This window comes from Paroedura picta, chromosome 13 (assembly GCF_049243985.1).
Source record: "Paroedura picta isolate Pp20150507F chromosome 13, Ppicta_v3.0, whole genome shotgun sequence".
NCBI lineage: Eukaryota > Metazoa > Chordata > Lepidosauria > Squamata > Gekkonidae > Paroedura > Paroedura picta.
The window spans coordinates 9,814,048-9,841,626 of record NC_135381.1 but is presented as its reverse complement, the minus strand read 5'-3'; the positions used below and the strand labels follow the sequence as shown (position 1 = coordinate 9,841,626).

At 45.9% G+C, this 27,579-nt stretch overlaps 1 protein-coding gene across 4 annotated transcripts in view; it reads right to left on the bottom strand.

The window, feature by feature from the left end:
- Positions 1-27,579, bottom strand: part of DGCR2 (DiGeorge syndrome critical region gene 2) — a 57,960-nt gene that overhangs the window by 28,732 nt on the left and 1,649 nt on the right. For 2 of the 4 annotated variants that reach the window (XM_077309187.1, XM_077309186.1), the window contains exons 2-3: positions 12,601-12,633; positions 675-797 (exon numbers count right to left, since the gene is read on the bottom strand). In XM_077309187.1, coding sequence (XP_077165302.1) covers positions 675-797; positions 12,601-12,633 — 156 coding nt within the window. The remainder of the gene's footprint in view (positions 1-674; positions 798-12,600; positions 12,634-27,579) is intronic. The other 2 variants (XM_077309188.1, XM_077309189.1) reach the window with 1 other exon arrangement.

Genomic DNA, 27,579 nt, shown 5'->3' with positions numbered 1-27,579 from the left:
AAACAAACTAACGGGGGGGGGGGTGGAATCCTGCATGCAAGAGCCATCTGCTATTCAAAGGAGAGCTACAAAATTTTAAGACCAACAAAGATTTATTCAAGGCGTGAAATTTTGAGTGCAGGCACTCTTCTTCACAGGAGAGCTGTTTCACACTGCATGCCGGAGGGCTGTGTGAGAAATGCAGAACAAAATCCAAATGCGTTGCACAAGCTCGCTTTATACAAGCAAAAGCATGGGAACTGCTGCACAGCTCCCCATTACAGCACTGCATGACCTCTTTCATAGGCATTGGGGGAACAATGAGCCCAGCTATTTTGCACAATGGCTCTTGGCTCCAACGTTACTTTATGAATATCAATGAAATCAGGTAATCTACTGCATGCATGACAACCCACCTGCCCTATTCTTCACTCTGTGCAGTACAGGTACTTTGCAATGCAAAAAAAATGCCCAATTTATTCCCTAGACTCTCTCCAAATAGTAGCCATTGCAAAAGACCTGTCGGCCCAGGTCCCCGAAGAGCCGTGCCGGTCAGGGTAGATAGCGCTGAGCTCGACTTGCCTTCGCAGACAGTGCTTTTATGCGTTCAATGCGCACGCAGCTCTCGGAACACCTTCCCGTAGAATGTTGATGAGAACCAAGCAGAGAATACAATTCATTTTAGGAGCACTTACTCGGACAGTCCACTTCATCGCTCTCATCCTCACAGGTGGGCCATCCATCGCACTGCCAGTTCAGAGGGATGCACTGGATCGACCCGCTGCGGCAAGCAAATTGCCCTGGTACACAGCGCAGCTCTGTGCAAAACAAAGCAAAGAAAAGTTCATTTGAGAGAGAGAGAGAGAGAGAGAGAGAGAGAGAGAGAGAGAGCGAGCAAACAAGATCTGGACAGACCCACTTGGAAACTTCAAAGGACCACAGCACTACACAAGCCGTACACGCTGACAAATAAAGGCATCCCTTTAAAATCCTTTGCACATCTATGTTTCTGAAGGCAAAAGAAGTGTTCAAGACTGGACAGGTTACCGCCTGGGAATGGAAAGTCTCACATTTTGTAATGCAGAAGAAATAAAAAGCTTCAAAACCAAGGTTTTCTCCATCACCAGCACCGATTATTTGCTTAGTCAGGGCTGCGTCCTGCAATCCACATCAGTGTTAGCAGCCTCCTACGTTCCCCTGGAATGGGCTAGTGCAGGAAACCACAGCCAACCTGGTGATTTTACAAACCAGGGAATCTCCTGCCTCTGCCAAACTACAGATGGCCTTAAAATAAACCATCCTCTCCCATTCTCGGCGTCTTCATCTGCAATGTAGATAGATCCCTCCCTATGGAGTAGGTAAGCAAAGACGGTGTTCAAAACAGGCGAAAAGTTCGACACAAAAACGCTTTTTGTCGAGCCATTGTCAATACGATCCCCTCCATCATCACAGCAACTGATAAGAAAGCGAGGTATGCTTTATCACACACTGTACTGTGTACAGTGCCTGATAAGGAAAGGCATTTAAACTTTAAAGCTGGAAAACACTCTTGACACAGGCCAATCCACGGGTGAAAAGTGCTACCAAGTTGCAGCTGGCTTATGGCAACCAGTTGGGCTTTCAAGACAAGAGATCGATAGAGGTGGCTTGCCAGCTGCCACTGCCTCACTCAGGGGAGCAACTCCAGTCTTCCTCGGTGGACTCTCATACATGTACTAACCATGGGCAATCTTGCTTAGCTTCTGAGATCAGGCTGGCCTGAGATATCCAAGGCAGGGTCAGGTCAACCTAGAAGGGGGGAAGTGGCCCTACATGTTTCAAGCAGTGCTAAGAATCTGAACTATTTTTCTAGCTCTGAAAGAAAGCACCAGAAATGTTAAGGACCAAGAAAAGATTTTAAAAATTTGAGAGAATGGGCGGTATTTTTAAGGTCCTCCTGACCAGTACTTCCCCACCATTTTCAACAGGAAAACTGGAATCCGCAGGGATGCTGAAAGAAACGGGTATAAAATATTTTCTCTTTTGGGGAAAAAAAAGACCCCTTTAAGACATTCATTAAAGTAGACTGATTGACTTTAAACGTTTCCTATACAGCAGCTTTTCTCACCATTGAGAAACCCCCTGGGAACATTTTACAAGATTCAAGAAACCCCAAAAGTGGCACGACTGTGCCGAATATGGTTGGGAAGCAGAGCTGTGGACATGCTTACCCAGGGCCCCTCCCCACACACAGCAGGCCCATCATTGGTGTTTTTCAACACCTAAAAACAAAAATTCAAGATTTGCTCCCCGCCCCATGGCTTCAAAATGTCTACATTTTATGTGCATGGAAAGCATGCCCTTTGGAACATACAGCCAGAGCCCAAACTAGTTTGAATTTGCTTTAAATTTGCTTATGTGCAAATTCACTTAGAATTGCAGCCTGTGGAAACCAGATATCACTTATGGGCACAGATACAGCAACCAACTAAAATGAAGCAGGACTGTGCCAGAATGAAAGCCCTCCTAAGGACTCAATATACAACACCTTGAGTGCCGTAACAGAAGACAACACACAAGCACAACCAAAGGAAGTCAACTTATCTGCACCTCCTAACAATTTCTGCCATTCCCAATTACTTCCCAAGAGATGACTAACCGAAGACACAGGCAACAGGTAGAAAGGCAAAGTATGGGTGGGAAAACCTACAAAAGTTTTGCAACCTGAGAAAAGGTGTAACAAGTCTCTAAAACAATACAAAGGTTGTAAACAACAGGCGCAGGGTGGTGTCGGCTGAGAAACCCTCTGGACAAAATGGTTAACAGCAGTTCTGTCGCTGGGCTATTCATTCTGCTTCAGAAGCCAGGCAACGCAAATCGTCGCTGCATTATTAACTGTTCTAATAAAATGGGAAATCACAATAGTGCCACACACAGAGACAGGGCAGGCTTCTGTATACTTCCTGCAGCAGATCTGCCTGCCAAAATCTGTTTCTGACTGCACTGGGGACTTCATTACATTCCCTAAAACAAACAGGACGGCAACAAAACTATACTACGCAACCGGCTTCCGCGGCTGCGTGCCGAAAATGTAACCTGCCAGGAAATCTAAATACATATTCCATCACGATTATTTTTAGAGCACACGGCTTGCAAAGCCGATCTCATTACATAAATATTATTTTTTAATATAAAAATGGCATCACGACGGCTGAGAGCAGCAGTCTGCAGACAGACTTTTGCAGACACTCCACTGACAGTGATCATTATCAGGAAAATTGCCTTCACAGCTCCACAGTGGCCTGACTCTCTGGCAGTTCCAAATCAATTAAGGCTTGAAGCGGAGGATACACCCTTATCTTGATGTGTTAAGGCATTAGCAGGATTATTCCCCAAAGTCAACAGAAGAGTCATCCAAACAGGCACAAGTCAAAGGCAGAGTAAATTCCCACGACTTTGAGAATAATGTTCCCATTGTTCACACACTTGAAAAGAGGTGTTTACCAGGAAAGACGGAACTGAATGCTACCTGCTGTTATTCCTACTGTGGCATTACTGCCCTAGAGGTTAACACAGCCCTTTTTTCAACCTTTTGGCCAGGGAGAAGCTCCTGGAATAATTTTTCAGGCTCCAGGGAGGCCCGGAAGTTATGTCAGCTGGTCACATCCCCCTGCCACGCCCCCAGAAGTGATGTGTCACTGGAAATGACATCACCACCCTTTTTAATAGGCAGGGTTGAGGAGCACTGATGGGGAAGCTTAAGAGGGGAGTAGGCGTGCAGGCTCTGCCCCTCACAGACACAAAAACTCTGAGTGGCTGGTTCCCTAGCTTGCAGCCGAGTCTCTTAAGGCAGGAGGGGAAAGGCTACGGACCCCCTCCGGAGTTCCCATGGACCCCTGGTTGGGAATCCCTGGGTTAATGAAATTGGCTGTGTCAAAACTGAAATTAATATTAAGGTAAGTCTGATATTGTACCAGTAAAAAGTAAAGGTATCCCCTATGCAAGCACCAGGTCATGTCTGACCCCTGGGTGACGCCCTCTAGCGTTTTCATTGCAAACTCAATACGGGGTGGTTTGCCAGTGCCTTCCCCAGTCATTACCGTTTACCCCCCAGCAAGCTGGGTACTCATTTGACCGACCTCGGAAGGATGAAAGGCTTAGTCAACCTTGAGCCGGCTGCTGAGATCGAACTCCCAGCCTCATGGGCAAAGCTTCAAACACCATGTCAGCTGCTTTACCACTCTGCGCCACAAGAGGCTCTTCCAGTATAATGCACCAGTATTTATGTTCAAATACATGGCATGGACGGTTCGACAGACACCACTGTTTTGAAATATACGTTTATACAAAAAAAATGAAGCAAATATAGATGTAACATTGTATTAGGAAGTGCAGCATAGCAGCTGCATTTGGCTAGTAATTCACTGCTATTCCTACTGTGGCATAACTGCCCCACAGGTTCATGAAACTGGCTGCTTCAAAACTGAAATTAGTCTGAAGTTATTTCTGATCCCATGCAGAGGGCCAGTGTGATGTCATGGTTTGATTGTCAGGCGTGGGCTGAGGAGACCAAGGTTGGAATAATCGCTCTGCAATGCAAGCTTGCTGCCTGAGCCTCTACGCAGACTCACGCTCAGAGCCTAATTCTATTTCACAATAGAATAGAACAAAAGTCCAGGAGCACCTTAAAAACTAATAACATTTGTGTGTGTGGGGGGGGGGGGAGAGCCTTAGTGAGTCACATGTACCTGAAGAAGTGAGCAGTGACTCATGAAAGCTCCTTCCGTGCCATAAATTTTGTTAGACTTTAAAGTGCTCCTGGACTCTTGCCCTTCTCATGGAATCATACAGTTGGAGGGTCCTCCAGGGTCATCTAGTCCAACCCCCTGCACAATGCAAGAAATGGCCACAAGAGCCAAGCACTATACAATCCCTTCTGTCAACTTAGTTAAACTCTGCCTAAACTCATAGAATAAGCATATCGGTCAGATGACTATCTAGCCTTTGCTTAAAGGCTTCCAAAGGAGGAGAGCCCACCACCTCCTGAGGAACTGCTCTGTCAGGAACTACTTCCGGATGTTTAGCTGAAAATTCTTTTGAATTAATTCTCATCCCATTGGTTCTGGTCAGACCCCCCTGGGGCAACAGAGAACAACTCTGCTCCATCTTCTATGTCAGGGGTAGTCAACCTGTGGTCCTCCAGATGCTGGCAGGGGCTCCTGGGAATTGTAGTCCATGAACATCTGGAGGACCACAGGTTGACTACCCCTGCTCTATGTGACAGTCCCCTTCAAGTACTTGAAGATGGCTATCTTATCAACTCTCAGACCTCTCCAGGCTAAACAGACCAAGCTCCCCCAACCTTTCCTCTTACATCTTGGGTCTCCCAAACCCCTAACCATTTTTGTTGCCCTCCTCTGGATGTGCTCCAGTTTGTCTACATCCTTCTTCAATGTGGTGCCCAAAACTGAACGCAGTTCAGTTTTCTACTGCTACAGACGGACTAACAGGTCTACCCATCTTGGACCTATTTCACAAGGTTGTTGTGAGGAAAAAATGGAGTAACCAACTGTTGTAAGCAGCTTGGGATCCCCATTGGGGAGAAATACAGCTTAAATATGAAGCAAGAAACTAAATGAGGGGAGGGTCCAAGAACATCAAATCATCATAGGAAACATAAGGAAGTGGTGGGAGGAGAAATGCAATGAAAGACATACAAGGAGTTTATTGGTGTTGTAAAGTACGTTGTCTCAGACAGCATAAAAGCACTTCAAGCCACAACTGAAAAATAAAAATAGGCCTCTATCCTCTTTGCCACGCCACCCACTCGGAGCAATCCTTCAGGTCACAACGCAGCCAGGAATTCAGAGCTGCCAGACTGCCGTAGAAGTCAATGAACGTTGCAGCGAGGCAAAAACAGCTTTGACCCACTTGCTGGTTTTCCCCCAGAGTCATCACAACATACAAAACGCATAACAAAGCAAAAGTGAAAACACTCTCTCTGGAGCCAAGAAAAGCAAGAACGCTAAACTCTGAGATCAGGTTTTCTGTAAATAACCCCAGGGATGGGACGGGAAGGGAGGCATTATGGATTACCACCACTTAATTTAGAGCTTAAGAATGCCCAATCCAAGCTCAAGCCTCTTCTGTGTACACAAAGGAGGAGGGGAGGGTAAATAACTTTGTTAACTAAGACCTGAATCTGACCAATTGCCTTTACAGGAATCATAGCACAGAAGCCAAAATTCAAAGTACTCGTGAATTACAGTCATGAAGAACAGCTAGGGTGCGTTTAAATCAACTACTTCCTGGTTAAAAACACACACACACAGGCCATGGAGAGATCTGACCCTTTCCGGGTCATCGCCTGGTAGTAGCTTAAGCTGGTATTAAGACAGAAGGACGTTCTTGCCTCTGTTCCCTGCTGGAAGATACTGGAAGGTGACATCTTCTCCCACTCAGAAGACCAGCCTCACACCAGCCGTCACCCAGTGAAGCAGCCGATGCAGAGAGCTTGCCTTAACTGCCTACTGTAGCATTCCCCCACCAAGCCTACCAGGCCACACTCACTTCTGAAGTGCAATGAGATACCAGCAGGAATTGGGGATCTTCTGTATTAACCTTACCCCCTCCCTCTAAGCTCAACACTATGGCCCCTCTCAGAGAGCCCCAACTTCAGTCCCTGGCATCCCCCCATTAAAGGATCTCTGAAAGCAGGTACCAGGAACAACTTTCTTTGGTCTAAAATCCTGGAAACCTGTTGCCAGTGAGTAGTCATGTACTGCCAGTGTGGTGCAGTGGGTAAGAGCAACTAATCTAGACAGCCAGGTTTGATTCCCCTCTCCTCCTCCACACGTAGCCAGCTGGGTTGACTTGGGCTAGTCACAGAGCTGTTCCCCCAGAGCAGTCCTTGTCCAAGCTCTCTCAGCCCCGTGGAGAGGGGAAGGGAAGGCAATTGTACGCCACTTTGAGACTCCTTTGAATAGTGGAAAGGATGGTATAAAAGCCAACCCCTCTTCTTCTCCTGCTAGAAGTCTGACTTTCTAAAGTGACTTCATAGGTACCCTGCCAACCACTATTCGGATCTAACCCCACTGCTCGAGCCTCACGGCCTCGTCTTGAGAAGACCTGGCACGTGCCAGGGGAGAAATGTCTCCCCAACTCCCTTTTATTCTAAAGAATGCCTGTCACATTTCTCCTTCTAGCCCAGGAGGAGCTCGGCTGTAATTAAATAAATTGCATGGAGGAAGCTTCTAAATTAGAATCCATCCACTATCTTCTTCAAGGACTTGCCACTCGTATTCTGGGAAGCCAGACAGCTCTTTTACTTACTTGCAGCCATTTAAAATATTAATGTGCATCGGACAGGATACTTGAAAGAGCCCCCCCCCACCCCAGCCACCCCATCATTTTTAAAAATTATAAGCTGTGTGCGCAAGACATAAATCTCCAGCTTTTAACAGTAGAAAAATCTATAGCCAGTGTGCCGAGAGACAGAAGCGCAAGGATGATGAAGAATGCTTTATGTACAACTCTGGGCACAAGGAAAGCACTTACTGCTGTGGAGATTCACATGGCATACCATCTCTTTCTAAATATCTCCCCCCGTATATTCATGTCCCCTTGCACGGACCTTCAGGGTGCTAATGAGCTACAGGTCAGAAAGAAGACCCCCCTGGTGCGCTAGTGGCATATGATGGAAGGACCCAGTGCTCACAAGTTCCCGCATGGGCAAATCCCTGGTCTGTATCTTTTTATAATCGCTCCTGATTCATTCGTCATTGGTTAAGAATAGATAAGAGGCAAAGCGCACAAGGAACGGTGAAGCAAGAACTAACATCACCACTATGTGGGACCACATAAAAGCCATCAGTGGCCCTGAATGGCGTAAGAAGAAGAAGAAGAAGAGTTGGTTCTTATATGCCGCTTTTCCCTACCCGAAGGAGGCTCAAAGCGGCTTACAGTCGCCTTCCCATTCCTCTCCCCACAACAGACACCCTGTGGGGTGGGTGAGGCTGAGAGAGCCCTGATATTTCTGCCCGGTCAGAACAGTTTTTATCAGTCCGTGGCAAGCCCAAGGTCACCCAGCTGGTTGCATGTGGGGGAGCGCAGAATCTAACCCAGCATGCCAGATTAGAAGTCCGCACTCCTAACCACTACACCAAACTGGCTCTCCAGCCTCCAGACAGCGAGTTCGGACTCCCAATTGTGTTCGGTCCTGAATTCAGGTGGATGCCATGGGGATGTGCCACACCATTTTGTTGATTTATTTATTTTTATGAGGGGATTTATATACTGCCCCTCTCAGTGGTACTGTCTGAGGGCAGTTTACATGATAAAAGTCAATAAACCAACACATTTACAAATTGAAATTGAAATGTATTTTAAAAAATAGTTTAAGATAGCTTAAACCACAGTTATCATTGTCGCATCAGCAAGCAATAATGACATGTAGCCGGTTAGATGTTAAGTTCGCGGAATCAAAAAGGAGAAGGGTAGAAGGGGCAGAAGGGAAGCCCAAAATTATTATCCAGCCAGCCTCAACCGTAGTCCTGGCAGAAGAGCTGCATCTTGCAGGACCAGTGGAAGTCAGAGAGTTCCGACAGGGCCCTGATCTCTTCTGGGAGCTCATTCCACCAGGCAGGAGACAGGGCCAAGAAGGTTTCCCTTTGGTTTCTTGAAAGGGAGCTCTGAGACAAAAAAAAAAAAAAAAAAGGAGAGCATCCGAGTAGCACTGAAGATATTTTGGGAAGGTGTAACTTTCTGAGTCTGTATGATCGGCTGCACCTGACAAGATACCCTCAGTGGTACCACTGTCAGGAACAGCCCCCCAGCAAGCTGCTCAATGGCTACATGACACCACTGAGAAGGAGAAAGGTGGGAAATCTGAGTTTTGCTAGATGTGTCCATCCCCCTCCTCCTCTCAGCTCTAGTGGAACATAAGCAGGAGAAGATCACACTAAGGGACAGTGTGGTTATGAGTACAGAAGTGTCCAGAAAAACACAACTAGGGATGAGGTAACCCCACCACCATGATATAATGGCTGGGATGCTCAGGTGACTAGCAAGACTCAGGATGTATCCTCTGAAGCCATTGTGTATTAAGGCCTATGACAACCTCTGGCGTTTCTTTATGATAGCCAGATGCAAAGAAGAAGAAAAAAAGGTACACGCAGCTTGGAAGCGAAGGCCGAAGACCACAGACTTGGGCAATGTTCAAATCCTTTATGAGCTCAACAGAAACACTTAATGGAATTATGGCCTTTTAGAGAATGGAAAGTATAACATTACTTTCAACCTACCAGCTTTCATTTTATACACAGAAGGAACGAATCGGCTAGAGTTGTACGGCGTGATCAGCAGCGGTCTCCTATATTAATACCCTACACATAATAAAAGCAGCTGGTTTGTTGGCACAGCAGCCAACTCAGCACTACTTTTGATTTTAAAAGAATCTTATTTCAAACCTACTGCATACTTATGCTAAGTGCCAGACCGTATAAATGCTTGGAAGAGAAATGAAAAGCTGCGTTCTCTAAAGTTTAAACAACAGAAACTTGGAAGTTCAACAGCGACGCTGACTCCCAGCAGCCATTGGGTTGATGGCTCGCTATAAATTTCACCAGACTTTCATAGATTAAAACTGGTTCCATAAAAACCCGGACCACAGTCGACAGTAAAAGGCTTATGGAAAGCAAAGTTCAGGCTGCAAACCTACACAATCTCGCCTAGTGACATTCACTTCTGAGCCAGTGTACCTGGGTGAGAGCACAAGCAGTAGATATTAATTCCAATCCAAAATCTGACCGCTCCCAATGAGTTGAATTCCCAAATTCCAGTCAACCCAGAGAGGAAGCTTTCTTCCAAAAATCACATCTATCAGGGGAGGATTCTTCTGTCAGAGGAGCAGGAAAAAAAAACCCACAGGAGACAACCCAGAGAGTGCAGTGGCTTTTTCTGCTGTGCTTCATTCTGATTATTTCTTAGCTTACATTTTAAAAACATATTCTTACAGTGTGGCCTGTGTCAGCCAGCCATAAGATGTTTTTACTCCAGATATAAAGATTTAAAGCACAGGGTGCCGAAAACACAGGGATTTTTTTAAACCCGGAGATCTAAGGCAAGGACTCCAGTTCAAACACATCCATTATTTTACAGCCAGTTCCCATTCTGGAATATCCCTGTGCTTCTAACCTGCAGAAAGAAGAGACATCCTGGATTTCAGGACACTATTAAAGATGGGAGGGACAAGCTCATGAATATGCTGTTCTGCTAAAGTTATACACTGCAATGCTAGCGTATAACTCAAGATGACACTCGGGTTGAAGGAGTCCTTAACGTAACTTCAAAGGCTACGGACGGTGCAGCCCAATTTCAAACTTATTTGAAAAATCCATCCCAAGAAAGATTAGGATTGGAGCCTTAATACGGAAAGGGCTATTTTCCTTCCATGCATGTTAGCCACACCTCACTCGGGTTACACAATCAACTCTGAGGAATCCAGCCTCTAATATGGTCTTGTCATTTCACTATCCAGAGATACCATGGACAGTGGAACCATCAGCTAGACCAAGCTACTCTTTCCTCTACTACAGGGGTAGTCAACCTGTGGTCCTCCAGATGTCCATGGACTACAATTCCCATGAGCCCCTGCCAGCAAACTCTGGCATGGGCTCATGGGAATTGTATTCCATGGACATCTGGAGGACCACAGGTTGACTACCCCTGCTCTACTAGAACCAGCTGCTAGAGCTGTACAAATGTATATATCCAAAGGGTGAGCTCATGAAGCAAAAATTCTACTTCCTTGGTCTACCAAAAGGCAACACACCTGTTAGACTGGAAGGGGGCTTGAGCTCCCAAATTCCAAAAAGCCAGGAAATGAACCCACATCATCCAGATTACAGCGTCATACCAAGAGAAATTCAAGAGAATATGATCTTGAGGCGAAACCAAACACAGACTTATGGAGGGATCCCGGGTCCATGATCAACCATGTGCTTTGTATGCAGAAGGCCTCAGGCATGATCCCCAGTATCTCCTGTTTGATCCCCGGCACCTCTTTTTTGTTACTGAGGAGCCACTCTGAAATTCAGTGACAAAAACAAGTGACTTGCATCTGGGACTGGGACTTCCAATTGGTTCCCGTCAAAGTTTTGCACTTGATGAAATGAGCCTGGAGCATACAAATCCTTCACAGAGGCTTTGGAAAGCTCAGCAGGTTTTTATGAAAAACATACATACATCTCGGGTTTCTTGCAAGGCGTGCCAAGCGAAATGTCATCCCCTGTTTTGTGAAATGTGAGGACTCGCTTTATAAAAAAAAAAGTCAGAAAAAATAATAATCTGCACTGTTTTAAGCAAAGCAACAGACGTGACATACGAGAAGCTCTTCAAAAGATTCTCAACTGAATTCAATAAATGTCTTAGACCCTTCACGATTCTGAGCTAAAAATACACTAAGTAAGGGATTTTTTTTAAAGTGATGAACCATACGCTCAAATCCCCAGTGTCTCCTCCTCTTCCCATCCTATTCTCTCATCTTTCCTCCCAAAATGCCACTCCCGAAAGTCGGGAAGCTTCCAATGCAGCCTGAGAATACAACTGTGCCCTTTTTTAGCCTCACTTCATGTCCAGCAAGCTAATTAGTTACTCTTAGGAGCCCCACAGGCCACACTCTGACATTACATCTAAGCTGGCAAATTATGGTTTATGCTTGCCATACACATCCTAGGTTGCTCCTGGTTTGCAGGGCAAACAGAGGTGACATGAATGGCGATTTGGCCCTCAAAAGCTTACGCCAGCCTTTCTCAATTACGCCAGCCTTTCTCAGAAATGTTTAACAATTTTTAAAATATATAACAAACTAGTTAACTCCCACCTAATTCCGGGACCCGCAAGCAACCTGAGGGTTTCACAGAACCCTGAATCTTTCAGGTGCTACTGCTAACTAACATGGCTACTCACCTGAAACCAAGCTACAGTTTACAATTATATCTGCAATAGCAAACTGTAGTTTGTTGTAAAGCCAGAATTACTTACCTACCTAGTCTGCAGTGCACACCGAAAAAGTGCAACATAAAAGCAAACTCAAATACTTCCGAACTATGGTTCATCATGCCAGAGAGAGAGAGAGAGAGAGAGAGAGAGAGAGAGAGAGAGAGGGGCTTACAATTGCTTACCTTTCCTCTCCCCACAGACATTTTGTATGGTAGGTGAGGCTGAGAGAGCACTGTGACTGGCTCACCCAGCTCACTGCAAGAGGAAGAGGGAGAGATCAAATCTGGCTCTCCAGATTAGAGGCCACTGCTCTTAACCACTATACCACGCTGGCTCCTTGAATCCTAGCTCATGTCCTTTACCTAGAGTTCTTTGTAAAATTCAGTGTTATTGAACTAGCAGTGTGTCATTTTAATTAAGATGCGATTCTCCTCTATTAAAAAATGTTACATGAAGGAGAAGGAGAGCTATCGAGCTACATGGAAATACCTGGAAGGCCAGGAACAACAGGGGGAGCCTACATTTAAAACCTTTCAAAGTGAAAATGGCACAAAGAGTAACATTCAACAGCTCATGGAAGACCGGATCACTTTGTTGTGTCATTGAGACCCTGTAAGCCATCTGCCCGTATCAGACACTCACCTGAAAGAAGTCTTGCCAGAGCTACTCCTGAACCTGCAATTTGAAATTTAAAAGAGAACTTACAAAAGAGTAAAAGATTTACAACATTCCAATACCAGAAAGATCAACTGACTTTTTTCCCCACCCATTTCAGTTTTAGGAACTGACAAGGACCCAGGATCCTTATTTTGCTATAGCTTTTCAGACCTGTCTGTAACACATTTAAGACTTTTCAGAGGAAAAGTGGAAGAAAAAGGCAACAGCATACAGAAGGGTTCCAGGGTTCAAGCAGGTAGAGCAGCCTGAAGATTCAGGATCAATAAATTCCGCAGGGACTATGGCAGTGTTGATGTTTGGATGGGAGACTGCTACTGGAGAACATTATGAGCTCCACAGAACGGAGGTGTGATATAAATTTAATAAATGCATAAGCAAGCCAGATCCTCCCCATCACACATAGGCAACCTGAAGCTTGACTAGAAAAAAGTCATTGAGCAGCTCCTTAAAGATGAACAGGATTTTATTACAGCATGAACTTTTGTGGGCTAGAGCCCAATTTTTCAGACGCAACACGCAGCCCCTGTTATGTAGGGAAAAAAGGTGCAGGCTCAGGTAGCCAGGAAGTACGGGATGAAAAATCAGGAAAAATACAAAGACTGTTCACTGATTTTAATAAGCACTACATGATGATTTCACATCAACATGGTATAGCAATTACACTTGGAGGGATGGCCAAACTGGGGCTCTCCAGATGCCATGGACTACAGTTACCAGAAGCCCCTGCCAATGGGCCATGCTTACAGGTTCCTGGTAATTGTAGTCCATGGACATCTGGAGAGCCCCAGTGTCAGACTAGGATCTGAGAGACCCCGGTTTGAATTCCTGCTCGGTCACAGAAGTTTGTGAGGTGACCTTGACCCAGAGACACACACATACATATACTCAGCCTAACCTGCTGTGAGGATAAAATGAAGAAGAGCAATGTAAGCAGATTTGGGTCCCCAATGGGAAGGAAGGCGGGATACAAATGAAATCAAGTCAGCGGCCATCCAAGGTCCTTTTGATTCCTATATACCAGTTCTGGCTTCCAGCCTAACTTGCCTCTGGACATAATATGAGGAGCAGAGCCTGCAGGGCACACCAACAGCACCAGCCTAACTGAGTGCAAAAGCAACATAGCTGAGATGGACAGTGCCTGACCAAAAAACCCGGAGGCCTTAAAACAGGAGGCATTCCTGTGTACCACTTCCCAATCCACAATGGAGAAAATAAGTACAACCCTGCATTGTGAGACTGTTGAAACAGACACAAATCTCCTTAGACACCTGAAATGCATCAAGCATGAGGCTCTAATAAGTGAGATCATCAGAATGACTGAGTGTCTACGTCCCAGATATCTTAGGGTCATTAAGGTCATTAGCTGCCTTTTTATCTTGCAGAACTGCTTACAGTACAGCTAGAACAGTAACAAAAAACGCATAAAAGACCAGTTTATTTCCTTTCCATCAAGGTTAAACATATACACGCAAACTTGGAACACGCTTTTCCACATTCCTCTTGAATTCTCCAGCACTATTTAATTCTCACGGGACCCACGAGGCACCGCCATGTGGGGACCCACAAGGAGGCACGCTAGAGACAAGATGATGAAACTGCCTTTTTTATTACTATTAAGATTTATTTATTACATTTGTATACCGCTCTCCCCTGAAGCTCGGGGCGGTTCGCTTGAAATGTAAAGGAACTATACATCAAACTCAGTTTTTTTATCAAACAGATATATCTTCCACTCATGAACAAGTAAAGCCTGTCGGGAGAGGCGGGAAATAAATGATGGAGGACGAGGACGAGGACGATGGGGCTACTTCATCTTCTACCTACTTCTATCTACCTTCCCCCCCCTCCCCCCAAGCCCACATGGCTATACAGATCCCACAACCCCAGGAATTATCTGCAGGAGCAAAATATGAAGAAATCGGCGTTATGCACATGCTTCACCAAATGCAAGACACTGCTAACCTTGTTCCAATTAAACAAGCAGCTGAATGACATCCAATAGGCCAGAACAGAGAATGCCTTCTGGAATCCTAGCTATGAATCCTAGCTATGAATGCTCAAATCTTAAATTGGCTTTCTGGGGAGGGGGAAGGGTGCATACCAGTCAGATAGTGAGTTGCAGTGGCAATGAGCCATTTCAGCCACTTGGTATACAAGACATTACAAGAGTTAGAAGAAGGAAGGGCGCACCACCGGTGGCCATTTGGTCAACAAAGGTAGGTATCAGTGACAATCAGTTTTACACACGGGATGCTGAAGACCGCAGTTTCTAAGCTACAAGAAGCTGGAAAATGGCAAAGCTGCAGGACCTATTGTATAGGAGAAGAGTTGATTCTTAGATGCCACTTTTCTCTACCAGATCCCACAAAAGTGACTTCCAATTGCCTCGGTAAATTTTGCCTTTTTTTTGCAAGCCGCCAGCTCAGACTCCGCACTTGCAACTCTGTCCTTTGTTCCGAAAGGACCAGATGTAGTGCCCGGTGAAGATCAACAAGCAGCTAAAGAAATGTGTCACTTTGGCTGAACATCAAGATTGGCAAGAACACCGGAGCTATGTGAATAGAATGCCTGGTTTAAAAATCTCCCCGGCTTCCCTCCCGTCTTGGAAGGCCTGGGATGTTTCTTATTCTGTAAAGCAGTGAGGTATTTTCCAAACTTCCCAAGAGCTCCAAACATGAAAGGAAGCAAAAACGCCTCCCCTTAAACCAGTGGTTCTCAACCCTGGGGTCACCTGGCCCCTTCCGTGGGGTCGCCAGGTTGGTGGCCATGGCAGCAGCAGGCAGCGGTAGCGGAGCCACGGCACTGGCTGGCTCTACGCTGCCTTGACTGTTCTGCGCCTGCACGTTAACCCCACCCATGCACTCACCGCTACCGCAGTTGGGGTCGTGGCTTTACGGCGGTCGAGAACCACTGCCTTAAACAGAAGAGAACAGCAAGTTACATAACACAGGAAAGTAAATCAAAAACCACATTTCCTACCAAACTACTGGTGAGGAAACTATTCCTTCCTAAAACCAAGTAAACAAGGAAGTAGCCAGAGTCAAGTGAAAAGTCAAATGACAGAAACTGCCATTCAGCATTGACCCAATGGTACCTCTGCCACATAAAGTTACCCTTTCCACACCCATTCTGCCACACCTTTGCTTAGAAAGGTCATACAGCTTTTGCAAGGTGCTCTTACTTGCCTCTTTAAAATTTAGCTTGATAAATTTGGGGGCAAATCTGCAGCTAAACATATTGTCCTTTTATTGCCAGCTTGGCAATAGTGATTAGGAGGAGTGCGGACTTCTAAACTGGCAAGCTGGGTTTGATTCCCCGCTCCCCCACATGCAACCAGCTGGGTGACCTTGGGCTCGTCACAGCACTGATAAAGCTGTTCTGATCAAGCAGTAATATCAGGGCTCTCTCAACCTCACCCACCCCACAGGGTGTCTGTTGTGGGGAGAGGAAAGGGAAGGCGACCGTAAGCCGCTTTGAGACTCCTTTGGGTAGAGAAAAGCGGCATCTAAGAACCAACTCCTTCTTTGTCAGTAATATCAGGGCTCTCTCAGCCTCACCTCCCTCACAGGGTGTCTGTTGTGGGGAGAGGAAAGGGAAGGTGAATGTAAACCGGTCTGAGACTCCTAAGGGTAGAGAAAAGCGGCATTTAAGAACCAACTCTTTTTCTTGTAGTTCATTTTTACAGCCAACTAAAACATCACAGGGTAGCAAGCAAGGTTTCTGAGCTTAAAACAACACTTCTCAGTCTGAAGTTAAAACAAAAAATGGCTTGGAAGGGGGCAGTGAAGCCTCAGATGTTCACAGTCTTAAACCGGATGGAAACTTCATTAGGTTAACCTGTGCTACCTACCAAGTTGCACCGAAGGGTACTTGGGACAAAGACTGATCTGCCTTTGTAAACATAAAGGCTGAATCCTTCGAGCTGGACACGGAAACACACAAGTTCCATTAAGCTTTGTCTGTTATTCCAGCGGATTGTGGTGACCTACATTCTTGACAATGAACTGATTCCCCCCCCCAAAAAAAAATCTAAAAAACTATTCCATCTTTGTTTAAACCTGAAAGCCGGTGAGGAAAGGGACCACACAACAATGGCGAAGATTGAATTCTCTTTGTGCCATTTAATGAAATACAATCCGTATACAGAGGAACACTCTCCAACCGACAACGACAACTCCCTCGGCGTCCTAACGACCGACAAAGAAGTCACAAAACCGGCAGGGAAAACCTGCAGACCATCCCCTCATCACTGCTTTGGTATCTTGCAGGAAGGAAAGAAAGTAACAAGCTAAAGTAACAAAAACTATCCAATAAGACTAACGAGGACTTGAAGCCTGCCTTGCAGGGATTAAGACTCTTGCAATCAAACCTATTGTAGAACCATCCAAAATACTACACGAGGGAAAATACAAAGCAAGCGATACTCCATAAAACCTTATTTGGAACAGATCTTGACAGATCCCAACGCGGACAGCTTGACCTCATCAGATCTCAGAAGATAAGGAGGGCTGGCTCTGACTAGAACTTGGAAGGGAGGCCCCAAGGAATACCAGAGTCATAATGCAAGAGGCAAGCAACACACCCCTGAGTAACTCTGGCCTTGAAAACCCCCAAAGTCAGCTGTGACTTGAGAGCATTCTCCACCGCCTCTATATAACACTGACTCAAGCACAGGGCTGATGGATCACCTGAAAACTAGGCAATTCATGTGATTTTCCAAGGACAACTTGGGCTGGGCCTAAGCTGTGCAGAGGATGTTTAGATGGAAGCTTTTTGTCTGGTGCGTGGGGGAAGGGTGGCTTTCCCCAATGTGGACTAGCCAACAGGTTACTTTGGGCCTGATAGGCTGCAATCACCCAGCCTGTAAAGCAGTGATCCCCAACCTTTTTATCACTAGGGACGGGTCAACACTTGACAATTTTACTGAGGCCCAGGCGGGTAGTCTTTTGCCAAGGGATGTCACTGCCGCTGCCTGAGCCCCTGCTCCATTTGCTTTCCCGCTGGTGCCCCTGACTTCCCACCACCTGCTGGGGGGTGCTGCTAGCAGCAGCTACACAGGGGGGGAGCCCCAGCCATGGCGGCCGCTGGAGAGCATCAAAAGTGAGCCAGTGGCAGGGCAGCCCCCGTGGCAGCAGCTGGGGAGGAGGACGAGAAAGAGCCGCGGCCCGGTATTGACTGAGCCAGGGTCCCCAAACCGGGGGTACAGGTCCCCGAACCGGGGGTTGGGGACCACTGCTGTGAAGAACGTATTGTTCGCGCTAACCGAAAACAACAACTTCATCCAGTCATTGTGATGGAGCAGGAGTTGAACTTTTCGTTTTATTTTGTTGTTAAATGCCATAATTCACTTTTTACTTTTATTGTGCTATGAAATGCTGTAACTTCTTAAGGTGCCCCATTCAATGGTTAAACATTGTTTGTGACAATGCAAAGTTCCGTAATGTTTTGTCTTTGTACCTCTGCTCTGTGACTTAGCTTCTGGCCTTGTGAGGGGGATGTACTTAACCATCTCTTGAAATACTACCAAATAGTGCCAATGTTTATGAACCAGGCTGGCCTACTTCCAAGGGCAGTGGAAGCTACTAGAATTGTTGATATTAAACCATTGGGGTTGGGTGAAGGGCTGAGGGGAAGAGAACATTGCCTTTTGGGGCCTTTCCGGTGACTTTGCTAATTGGCAATGGGTGGTCTAGGGGGTGGTCCAGGTGGGATGTGCAAAGGGTGGAAATTGGGTTTGACCCATAAGGGAATCACCTTTACCCACCTCCAATGGAAAGTTATTTAATCGCATGTATGTCTTTTGTTCAACACAGGCTTTTTTGGGACAACCCCCCTGTGTCATTTTGTTCTGCTGCAGTTGAATAAAATTATTAAAAGGTTTTCCAGTCTAGTGGATACTCTGTTTGGGTACTGCACACTAGGCAAATAATCCCAAAAGGCCCAGGCCAGGCCCTGGGCTAACAATTGTAGTCCTGCCTGCGGTTTGGGCTACGTGTGCTAACCAATCAGCATACAAACCTGAAGTCCCACTTAACAGGTTCTGTTCCTGAGCTATACGATGTACCAACCACGCTGAAGATCAGCAGGCCAAAAAGGGAACCCTCCTCGTGAGCAAGGCCCCTGCATGCAATAGGGGGGCCTCAGCCCCCTGCAGGCGTTTCCCCGCAAGGGCTGGAGCCAATACGGCAGAGAAGGGAAGGTGGAGCTCATTTTACATGTAACACACAACTCCTATGGGGACCTAGAGCTGGGGTAGTCAACCTGTGGTCCTCCAGATGTTCACGAACTACAACTCCCATGAGTCCCTGCCAGCATTTGCGCTCAAAGTTCAGTATGGGAAAACCAATGGGATTATTTTTTTTTCCACCTGAAAAAGGCCAATTAAGACTACAATGGTGTGCAGCTCTGGTTTTATTTTCCCTGCCTCTGTGAGGCAGAGGGATGGCAAGTTGACACCCGCTTCCGGGACCAATCAGAGACACGCAGTGTGGGTGGCCGAGACAAAGCTGCCCCGGGCATCCGTCCAAATCGGCTTAGGCAGGTCTTACCTCACACTTGGAATACTTCACTACAGTCAATACTCCAAGCTGGACTCAGGGCTGCTTCCAATACTATTTCGACCGAGGCAGGTCCCTTATCACACTGCAACAGCACCCCACACAACATGGCTTCCACCATCTCCAGCAATCGTCTGACTAAAAGAAGCCTCTGATACAATACACTGTCCTCAAAATATCGAAACAGAGATTGCACATTTACTAGTGGCAATGCTGCGCGGGAGGATTTGTGCACCATTTAGCTTGTAGAGGGCCAATTTTTTTTCCTTCCCAATCTCCTTCTCTAACAAAATATAAAAATCCAATAATAAAGGTCTTCCGGACTGCCAAAATTAGCCTGGCACAACTGAGTGTGCATCTTTTGCCAACGCGCAGAAATTGCCAGCGTGCCTCTCCTGCGATGCATAAGTCATATCACGCAACAATACAATTTAATAAGACTATAATTTCCATAAATTGCACCCAGCAGCAAAGGTGTTAATTTAATTTTCCGCTTCTAGTCCGCCCTTCCCTGCTAGCTTGGGGCGGATAACAAGATTCCATGTTAAAATACAGATAAGTTGACATAAAGAGGAAGACAATCCAATCATAACATTTAAATTACATTTAAGATTTAAAACCAATAATCCCAGCCACCAACTCCTCACAGGAAATGATATTAATAGACTAGTCAAACTGAGGGGGGCATATGAAATTTTTGGAGAGTCTATCCATCTATCCAGGCAGGCTTTTGAAGCAGGAAAATCAGCACAAGTTCCCCAGAACAGCATCCGGCTTCTAATGTGAGCATTCGGCCTCAGCAACACGGTTATATTCTGTTAGTTGCTTACTCAAGTTCTCCAAGTTAGAGGTGGGCCAGCTCCAGTGTACCATATTTATGAAGCCTCTGCAAGAAGTGTTCCGCAGGGCCTGCAAAACGGAGCTCTTCCGCCAGGTTTACGGTTGAGGCCGGCGTGAGGAAGATCTGATGGGCGTTAAGAGCATAGCACCCGCAATGTGATCTGTGCTCCCTCCTCCCACTCCTATATTAGATTCCTGAGGGGTTAGCGGGTTAGTGACCACCATGTTTTTTTAACTGTTTTAAGAGTCGGTTTTTAGGAATCCGTATAAATGTTTGTCCGGATGGGTTTTAATGGGGCTTTAACGGACTGTTGTAACCCACCACGAGCCTGTTATGAAAGTGGCAGGTAAAAAGTTGAAGAAATAAATAAATAAAAGAACAGAAGAACAGCTCCTCTTCCAAAGCCTCGGCCGCCCCAGCGATTAGAGCTCAGGGATACACTGCCTCTCAACATGAAGGCTTCCTTCAGACCAAGGGTAGTCAACCTGCGGCCCTCCAGATGTCCATGGACTACAATTCCCAGGAGCCCCTGCCAGCGTTTGCTGGCAGGGGCTCATGGGAATTGTAGTCCATGGACATCTGGAGGGCCGCAGGTTGACTACCCCTGCTTTAGACAACACAATTAACAACTACAGCCCCCCTGATCTTGACTATTTCCCTTCTAAAATTCCCCAATCTAATGATCGCTACATCTTAGGTCAGTGAATTTCTCCATCAGCACTGGACCTACTGCCCAATTGCACTGGGTGACCCCAATTTCTAGTATTATGGGAAATTAAACCAGGTTGTCTTATTCATTTGACTCTACATCATCATGTATAATAATTATAAACTTCTGGCATAACATGACTACTCCTATAAAAGCAGTGTTCATTCTGGAAGTCTCATACCAACAGCCTAAATTCATACCGCTTTAATACTTTTTTAAATTAAAGAACGGCGATTTTACATCTAAATAATGTAAAAGTCACGTTTTTTTATGCATTTTTACTCTTCGGGCCAATTTCTAGTCCAGCATGTGCAGCATAAAACGAACAGAAATTAAAGTATAGTCAGATTGATGACAAAACTAGGTACAAGTCAATTTTTAATTATCCTTGTAATGGCACATCGTGTAGCTAACACTGATTAGCTGAGACACACACAAGATTTTAACAACATTAAATTATTTCCTCCAGGTAACCTTGATTACCCATGGTATGGGGAGATTGCCGTAAAAATGAGAAATCAATGGGCAATTAAGAGGCCTGGTGAATGGCTTGCTCCGACACCACGTAACAGCAACTCAGCACTGCTGACTGCTAATAAGATTAATATTTTTAAGAAGCTGGCCCCGGCTAAAATCCTTATTGAGCAGTAATAGCTCTCGGAAGAAATATGTAAAACATTCCATCGCCCTTAGCAATAATCCTCGGAGTCAAAGTTCTACACAATAAACCAAGGAAAGGCTTCTTTGCCCTGATCGGTCCAGGCATTAAATCGAAGTTGTCAGCATTTCTCAAGCCCTATTAATCTTACAGCAAGGAAGCGGAAGGGAGAGGAAAAGTAGGAGATGCAAACTGGAACAGGTTAATGCCAATGTTAATTAACACAAGCAGATTAGTTTCCCCTCAAACCCTGCAACAGTCAAGTAACTCCAGAGTGGTGGCCGCCTTAGCCGGCCACAGCCGAAAGGAACTGGCACCCTGGGGCACTTTAAGAGAACAACATAAGCTATCACAATGCTTTTCGTATCGTTGTTCATCTTTAAGGTGCACAAGGCTCCAGTTTGCTTTTGGGTGAGGGAGAGCCGGCGGCCCGGGCACACGTGGCAGCTGCGCATAAACGTGCATGCGCAGTTGCTTCGCATGCGCATTTTCGCCACCAGGTGGCGCTAACACGCACGCCCAGAATTGCCCCTGCCCTAGGGTCATCGATGAGGAAACCAAAGACTGGGAGCAGCAGAGCAGTGTGCCCACTGGGGAATCGGATACCGAGGTCGGTAAAATGAGTACCCAGCTTGCTGGGGGGTAAAACGGTAATGACTGGGGAAGGGAATGGCAAACCACCCTGTACTGAGTCTACCAAGAAAACGCTAGAGGGCGTCACCGGTGCTTGCACCGGGGATACCTTTACCTTTATATTTTGTAAACCGCCATGAGACAGTTAGGCCAAGAGGCTATCCCCCACTTCGATCGCCGATCCACCTCCTAACTCTGCTCCTTTGGTGTCCAAAGCCAAGCAAAATAGCTATGACAGAACTGGAGAATGCTTCTGAACTTATTACATATTTATTTATTAGATTTATTACCCACCAATGAACTGTTTATTTACTGATTTGATTTATTACCCACCGCTCTCATGCAACGTCTCATGGCAGGTTACAGAATCAAACTCCCACATCGCATTGAACATTAAAACATTTAACGTTACAGATAACAGCATGTCTAACATAGATGCACGTATCCAGAGCAAAGAGGTTTGCACATATACATTTTCAGGATGCTGATCTGCAGCTTTACCAGTTTGGAATGTACTAGTCACTTTGCCAAATAATCGTGCCCAATTAAGAGTTTCCATGTGAAGCAAAACAACACTGTGTTTAACAGAAGCTGTGCTCGGGCCAAGAGCCCGAGTTTACGTACATGTAGCGGCAGGCTCTGCATTTAAGTTTTCTTTCAGCGTACACGTGTTGGCAAAAAGAGAGGGTCAGCGGTATTAAAGATGACAGCATCAATCACCCAGCTAGGGTAGGGGGAGCGGGGACAGACTGGCCATTTAATTTATACGGAAATTTCCTAACGGGCCTCTACTTTGTCGGGTGGCTGCAAGCCAGGAACAAGCGTAGCCAAGGCTCTGCAACTCGGCTAGTGCACCCCCTCCATAGCAATGAAGAACCATGTGACCCATTAAAACAGGGGTAGTCAAACTGTGGCCCTCCAGATGTCCATGGACTACAATTCGGGGGCTCATGGGAATTGTAGTCCATGGAGATTTGGAGGGCCGCAGTTTGACTACCCCTGCATTATAAGGTAGCGATGGATGAGCTAATTCCCCCTGCTGAGGCATCACCAGACTGCCTCCTCCTGACATGTCCCGGGGCCATCTCCGCTTCCCAGTCCACCTCAAGGAAGGACAACCCATCTGGATCAAGTCCACGTTCCCCACTCAGCTACGTGGCACTGCCCATGTGACATTAATGATGTGCACATAACCCCATTTCAGCAACAGGAAGGGCGCGTGAAAACTACAGGTGCTGGATATGGGATATATAATTAGGACCCATTTCAAATGGGTCGCCTTTGTTACTCTGGGACAACTGCTTATTATAAATGACAGAGAGGATCCAAACGTCTTCCAAAAAAGCCTTCCTCCAGCCTAAGGAGCCTTCGCATTTGAGCAAGAAGGTCGGGCATACATATTTTAATAAACAAATACATCTTGCTCAGTGGAGTGGGAGGACGTGAGTACAGTCCACCCCAATAGAACACAACACAAGCCCGCATTATTATATATCATGATGTTATTTTAATACTTTCGCTCAAAGGTTGAATCCCAAATCAGTTTAAAGTAGGAACATATAATACAGATCTTGGGCAGGACCACTAACCAGTTACCTCTTTCCTTGTTTCCCTGTATACTGTAGCATCTGTGCTGGATCTACTAGCAGCCCTTAAAATTATTTGAGGACAGACTCCTTGCATCTATGATCTATGACCTTGGCAACGCCCTTTACCTGGATCAGCCCTTGGAGACTTTTTGTAATTAGCCTGAAGTACAACAGTCCAGATTTTTAGCTGATGGGACCAAAGAACAAGGCATTAGAAGGCCTGCATCAATTCCTTGTTATTGCCTAGCAGAATTTCAGGCAATGGCTTTTACTTTTAAAAGGCCTCCTGAGACTCTGTACTAACAGCGAAGCCTTCCTCTGGTGCAAAGAGCATCATGCACTGGCAGAACTGAACTTCTGGATGCAACTATTAATGTACTGGAACCAGCTAATGTGGAGGGAAGAGTATCATTTCCACTCCACAGGAAAAAAAAAAGAGGAAGGCCACTGGCCAATGTATAAAGCATGGTAGATTGCTAAAAGATCTACAGCGTGGTTAGTCAAACTGCGGCTCTCCAGATGTCCATGGACAACAATTCCCATGAGCTCCTGCCAGTGAATGCTCCTGCCAGTCCACGCTCCTAACCACTACACCAAACTTAATGGACTCAGCCACAAGCTAGGCCACGCTGCTCCACTCCCAAGGCTGAGCAAGTTCTCTCGTGATTCCTTATGAACTTCTGCCGTCCGGTTACCTGACTCAACTGCCAAATTCCCCCTGCATTTCTAGCCCCTAGGGTAGTCCATGGACATTTGGAGGGCCGCAGTTTGACAACCCCTGCCTTAGGGTGTAAAGGGTAGGGAGGGATCCCTTAAACAGGCTTGCACCCCACTGTATCACCTGCCCCATGAGACACCAACAGGGAAAGGGTAGCTGCTCCACTAATTATTGTTTAAATATTATCTTCAAGGCACTTCCTGAAGGAAGCCGCTGGAACGAGATTAGCAGCCTAGATCTCTCCTTTAGGATTGACAAGCTGTGCACGGTAAGTCGCTCGGGGTGACAATCAGTCACCATGGACAGCTCAGCAAAGAGCAGACACAGACAGGAAGCGTCTATACTGTACCGCGCTTCTGGCAGTAAAGCTTCACCCACAAAGAACGCACAAGTCAGGGGCAGGAGAGGAGACAGATGGGAAATTAGTACTGCCTCCTCCTGAAACGCGGGTAAGGAGAGAGCGACAGAGCGAGAACCACTTTTAAAACTTCAGCGGGTTCCCTTCTGCTCCCTTCTCCTTGAACAGATAATTTAAAAGTACCCCCCTCAAAAATATATTTTTTTAAACAGCTCCTTGAAGTAAGGAGCGATAAATGGATTCAGAGCCGATCTGCTCCGGAACACTAAGAACATTATGCAAGAAACGGATTTTGAATACAGGCCTTCAAGAGCAAGGGCAAAAGTCTCCCACCTTTACAAGCTGGTAGCTAAATAAGAATAAGGGGCAATCTGCTACAGATGGGCTTGTTTGTTAAGAAGGGCAAACGCGGCAGGGAGAAAAGGTGCATTACGGTAAGAGCCTTAAGCAATTTTCCTGCTCTCGCTGCTTCCTTATCTACTATGTTCAAATCCCTCCTGTTAATTTCTTAATGGTGCGAATGAGCCCCCAGGAGATAGGCTGGCCTAAAAGCGAAACATCCCAAATGTAAGAATTTCAAGCACTAACAGAAGGCATCGCTAGTCACTCTTAAACTCTTCTCACGATTTTAAAATAGCGCTCGAACGTACGCTAATTAAATACATATCACAAACTAATGAAGATACAGGGTGTACTTGGAATCCCGGCAAGTAACCAAATGCTTCTCCAGAACTCTCATCCCAGGCAATCATGCTGATGAAGAGACAGAATTCGTGGCTTAAAACAGTCTGCTTCTTTAGGAGCATGAGCAACCACAATGGAGACTCACAAAAATAAAAACCCTCCTCTGGAATGCATGTTTTTTTTCCCAAAAAACCACCTAGTTCTGTTCAATCCAAGCCCCAGTTCCCATACAGAGATGCAACCCCAAGCAATAGGTCAGGGGTAGTCAAACTGCAGCCCTCCAGATGTCCATGGACTACAATTCCCATGAGCCCCTGCCAGCAAAACCCCTGCAATAGGCAGAAAGTTCACATAGAAAGACATTTCTGTGGGGGGGAGGGGGAATTCAACAGACTGCTTCTTGCTGCCACTAATATACAAAAAGAGGATAGAGGATGTGCTAGATATAAGATTTGATCATCAGGCAACGTGATAAGGCTCTTTCGAAACAAGACATCTGAAGGCCAGGATATGGAAGTTGTTTATGCTAGCATCAGATCTTCAACTTTGTGCTCCTAACGCTGCTTGCATCAGCAGTAAAGAGAACTGACAAGCTGCAACCTGGTTTTGCTATGAGAACATAGTTCAAGTTCTATCATATCCTTATACCCAAGAGCACAGACAGCAAAACCTGTTAAATCCTGCAGGCAAAAATATTATATAACACAGCAATAGCATTTTTCACACAGAATATTTACAACTGATCCTCCAAATCTGCAATAAATACAACCTCAAGCACACACACACATAACCCACACACTCACACTCTCCTGGTCATGTTGACACTACGCATGCAGCGGACACTTACGTAACTCAGCCACATTACTTTGAAAATGTTACATCATGGCCTTTTGCAGATGCTTTCCTGACAGAAGTACCTTTCAAAGAAATCTCGCTCGGCAAGAGAGACTATGCAACGCAGTGTTAATTTTGCCTCTTCCCTGTGCTTTCTCCACAGCTGGGTGCAAATTTCGCAGAAAATTCAATGGTCAACAGTGTGCCAAAGCCCACTACTAAACGGAGCAACAAATCCAGTTACCATTAGCAGCCAGAACTCCACTGCACTGTGAACCACACTGTGCACACGCCCTCCACTTCTCCTTCTGTATGGGTGGACAAAGCAGTGTTTTTTTCATAAACTGGCTACGTGTAAGCTAAAGAACCTGAAAGCTTAAATCAATAAACCTTGGAAGAACGAACACCTTAAAGTACCTGCCAACAAAGCCCTGGAGGCATCACCGGTTTCTGCTCTACCACCTTGGGAAATGGGCTGCCAACAAACTCTGCCTCACCAGCTTATTACAAAAGAAAACCAGATAGCAATTTAGCCACGCCGAACCCAAGAATATCTTCTTAGCAAGGCTACTGCAAAAGCACATGTAGAGGGCTGCTTGCTGGATACCAGGAGCAATTATCATTTTGCACCCCAGTATCTCTTTTGTGTTTTCCTTCTTGGGCATGTGCATGTCGGATCGCAAGCACCCCCTTGAACTCATCACCCAGGTTGCTCTAATAAATGTCTCCCCTTATGACATTTCTCAAGCCCTTAGTCAATTTTCTGGGTTTCTTCCCACCCAAGATCCAAAACCTTCTCCTGCTTTTATTTAAAACATATTCCAGATTTTTGGGCTTTTTGCAGCTCCACCTCAGTCTGGACACTGCTCCATTCGCTACGCAAGACAATTCCAAAATTTCATGCCCCTTTGACCTCTGGCTAAAACTTATTCTTCGGGGGACCTGGGCCACCGCAGTTTAATTCCTTCTTCTAGACTGCAGAGCCTACTGACCTTTACCCTGTCTTCAGTTAAAGTATCCCTTAAAACTCAGGCCTAGTTTACACATACCAAAGAATGAACTAGGAGAACAGAATGCAACACTTCAGATCATAGGTAATAAGATCCAGTGTGGAATATTCATGCATGTAAAATGTCCAAAGGAAACAGAAACAAGGAAACAGAAACATAGCACAGCCAAGGAGAAAGATACACAAACCCCTTCAGTCTGCTGTGCTGATTTTATGTTTGCAGGGTGTTCTTAAGACAGGGGAGAATTCCAAAAATTTGATCCTCCAGGTATAGTTTGACCGTACTGTCTCTTCTACCACCTCGGCACCCTACCACCTTACACTGCTGCATGGGTGAATCAGGCCTTTGTGTT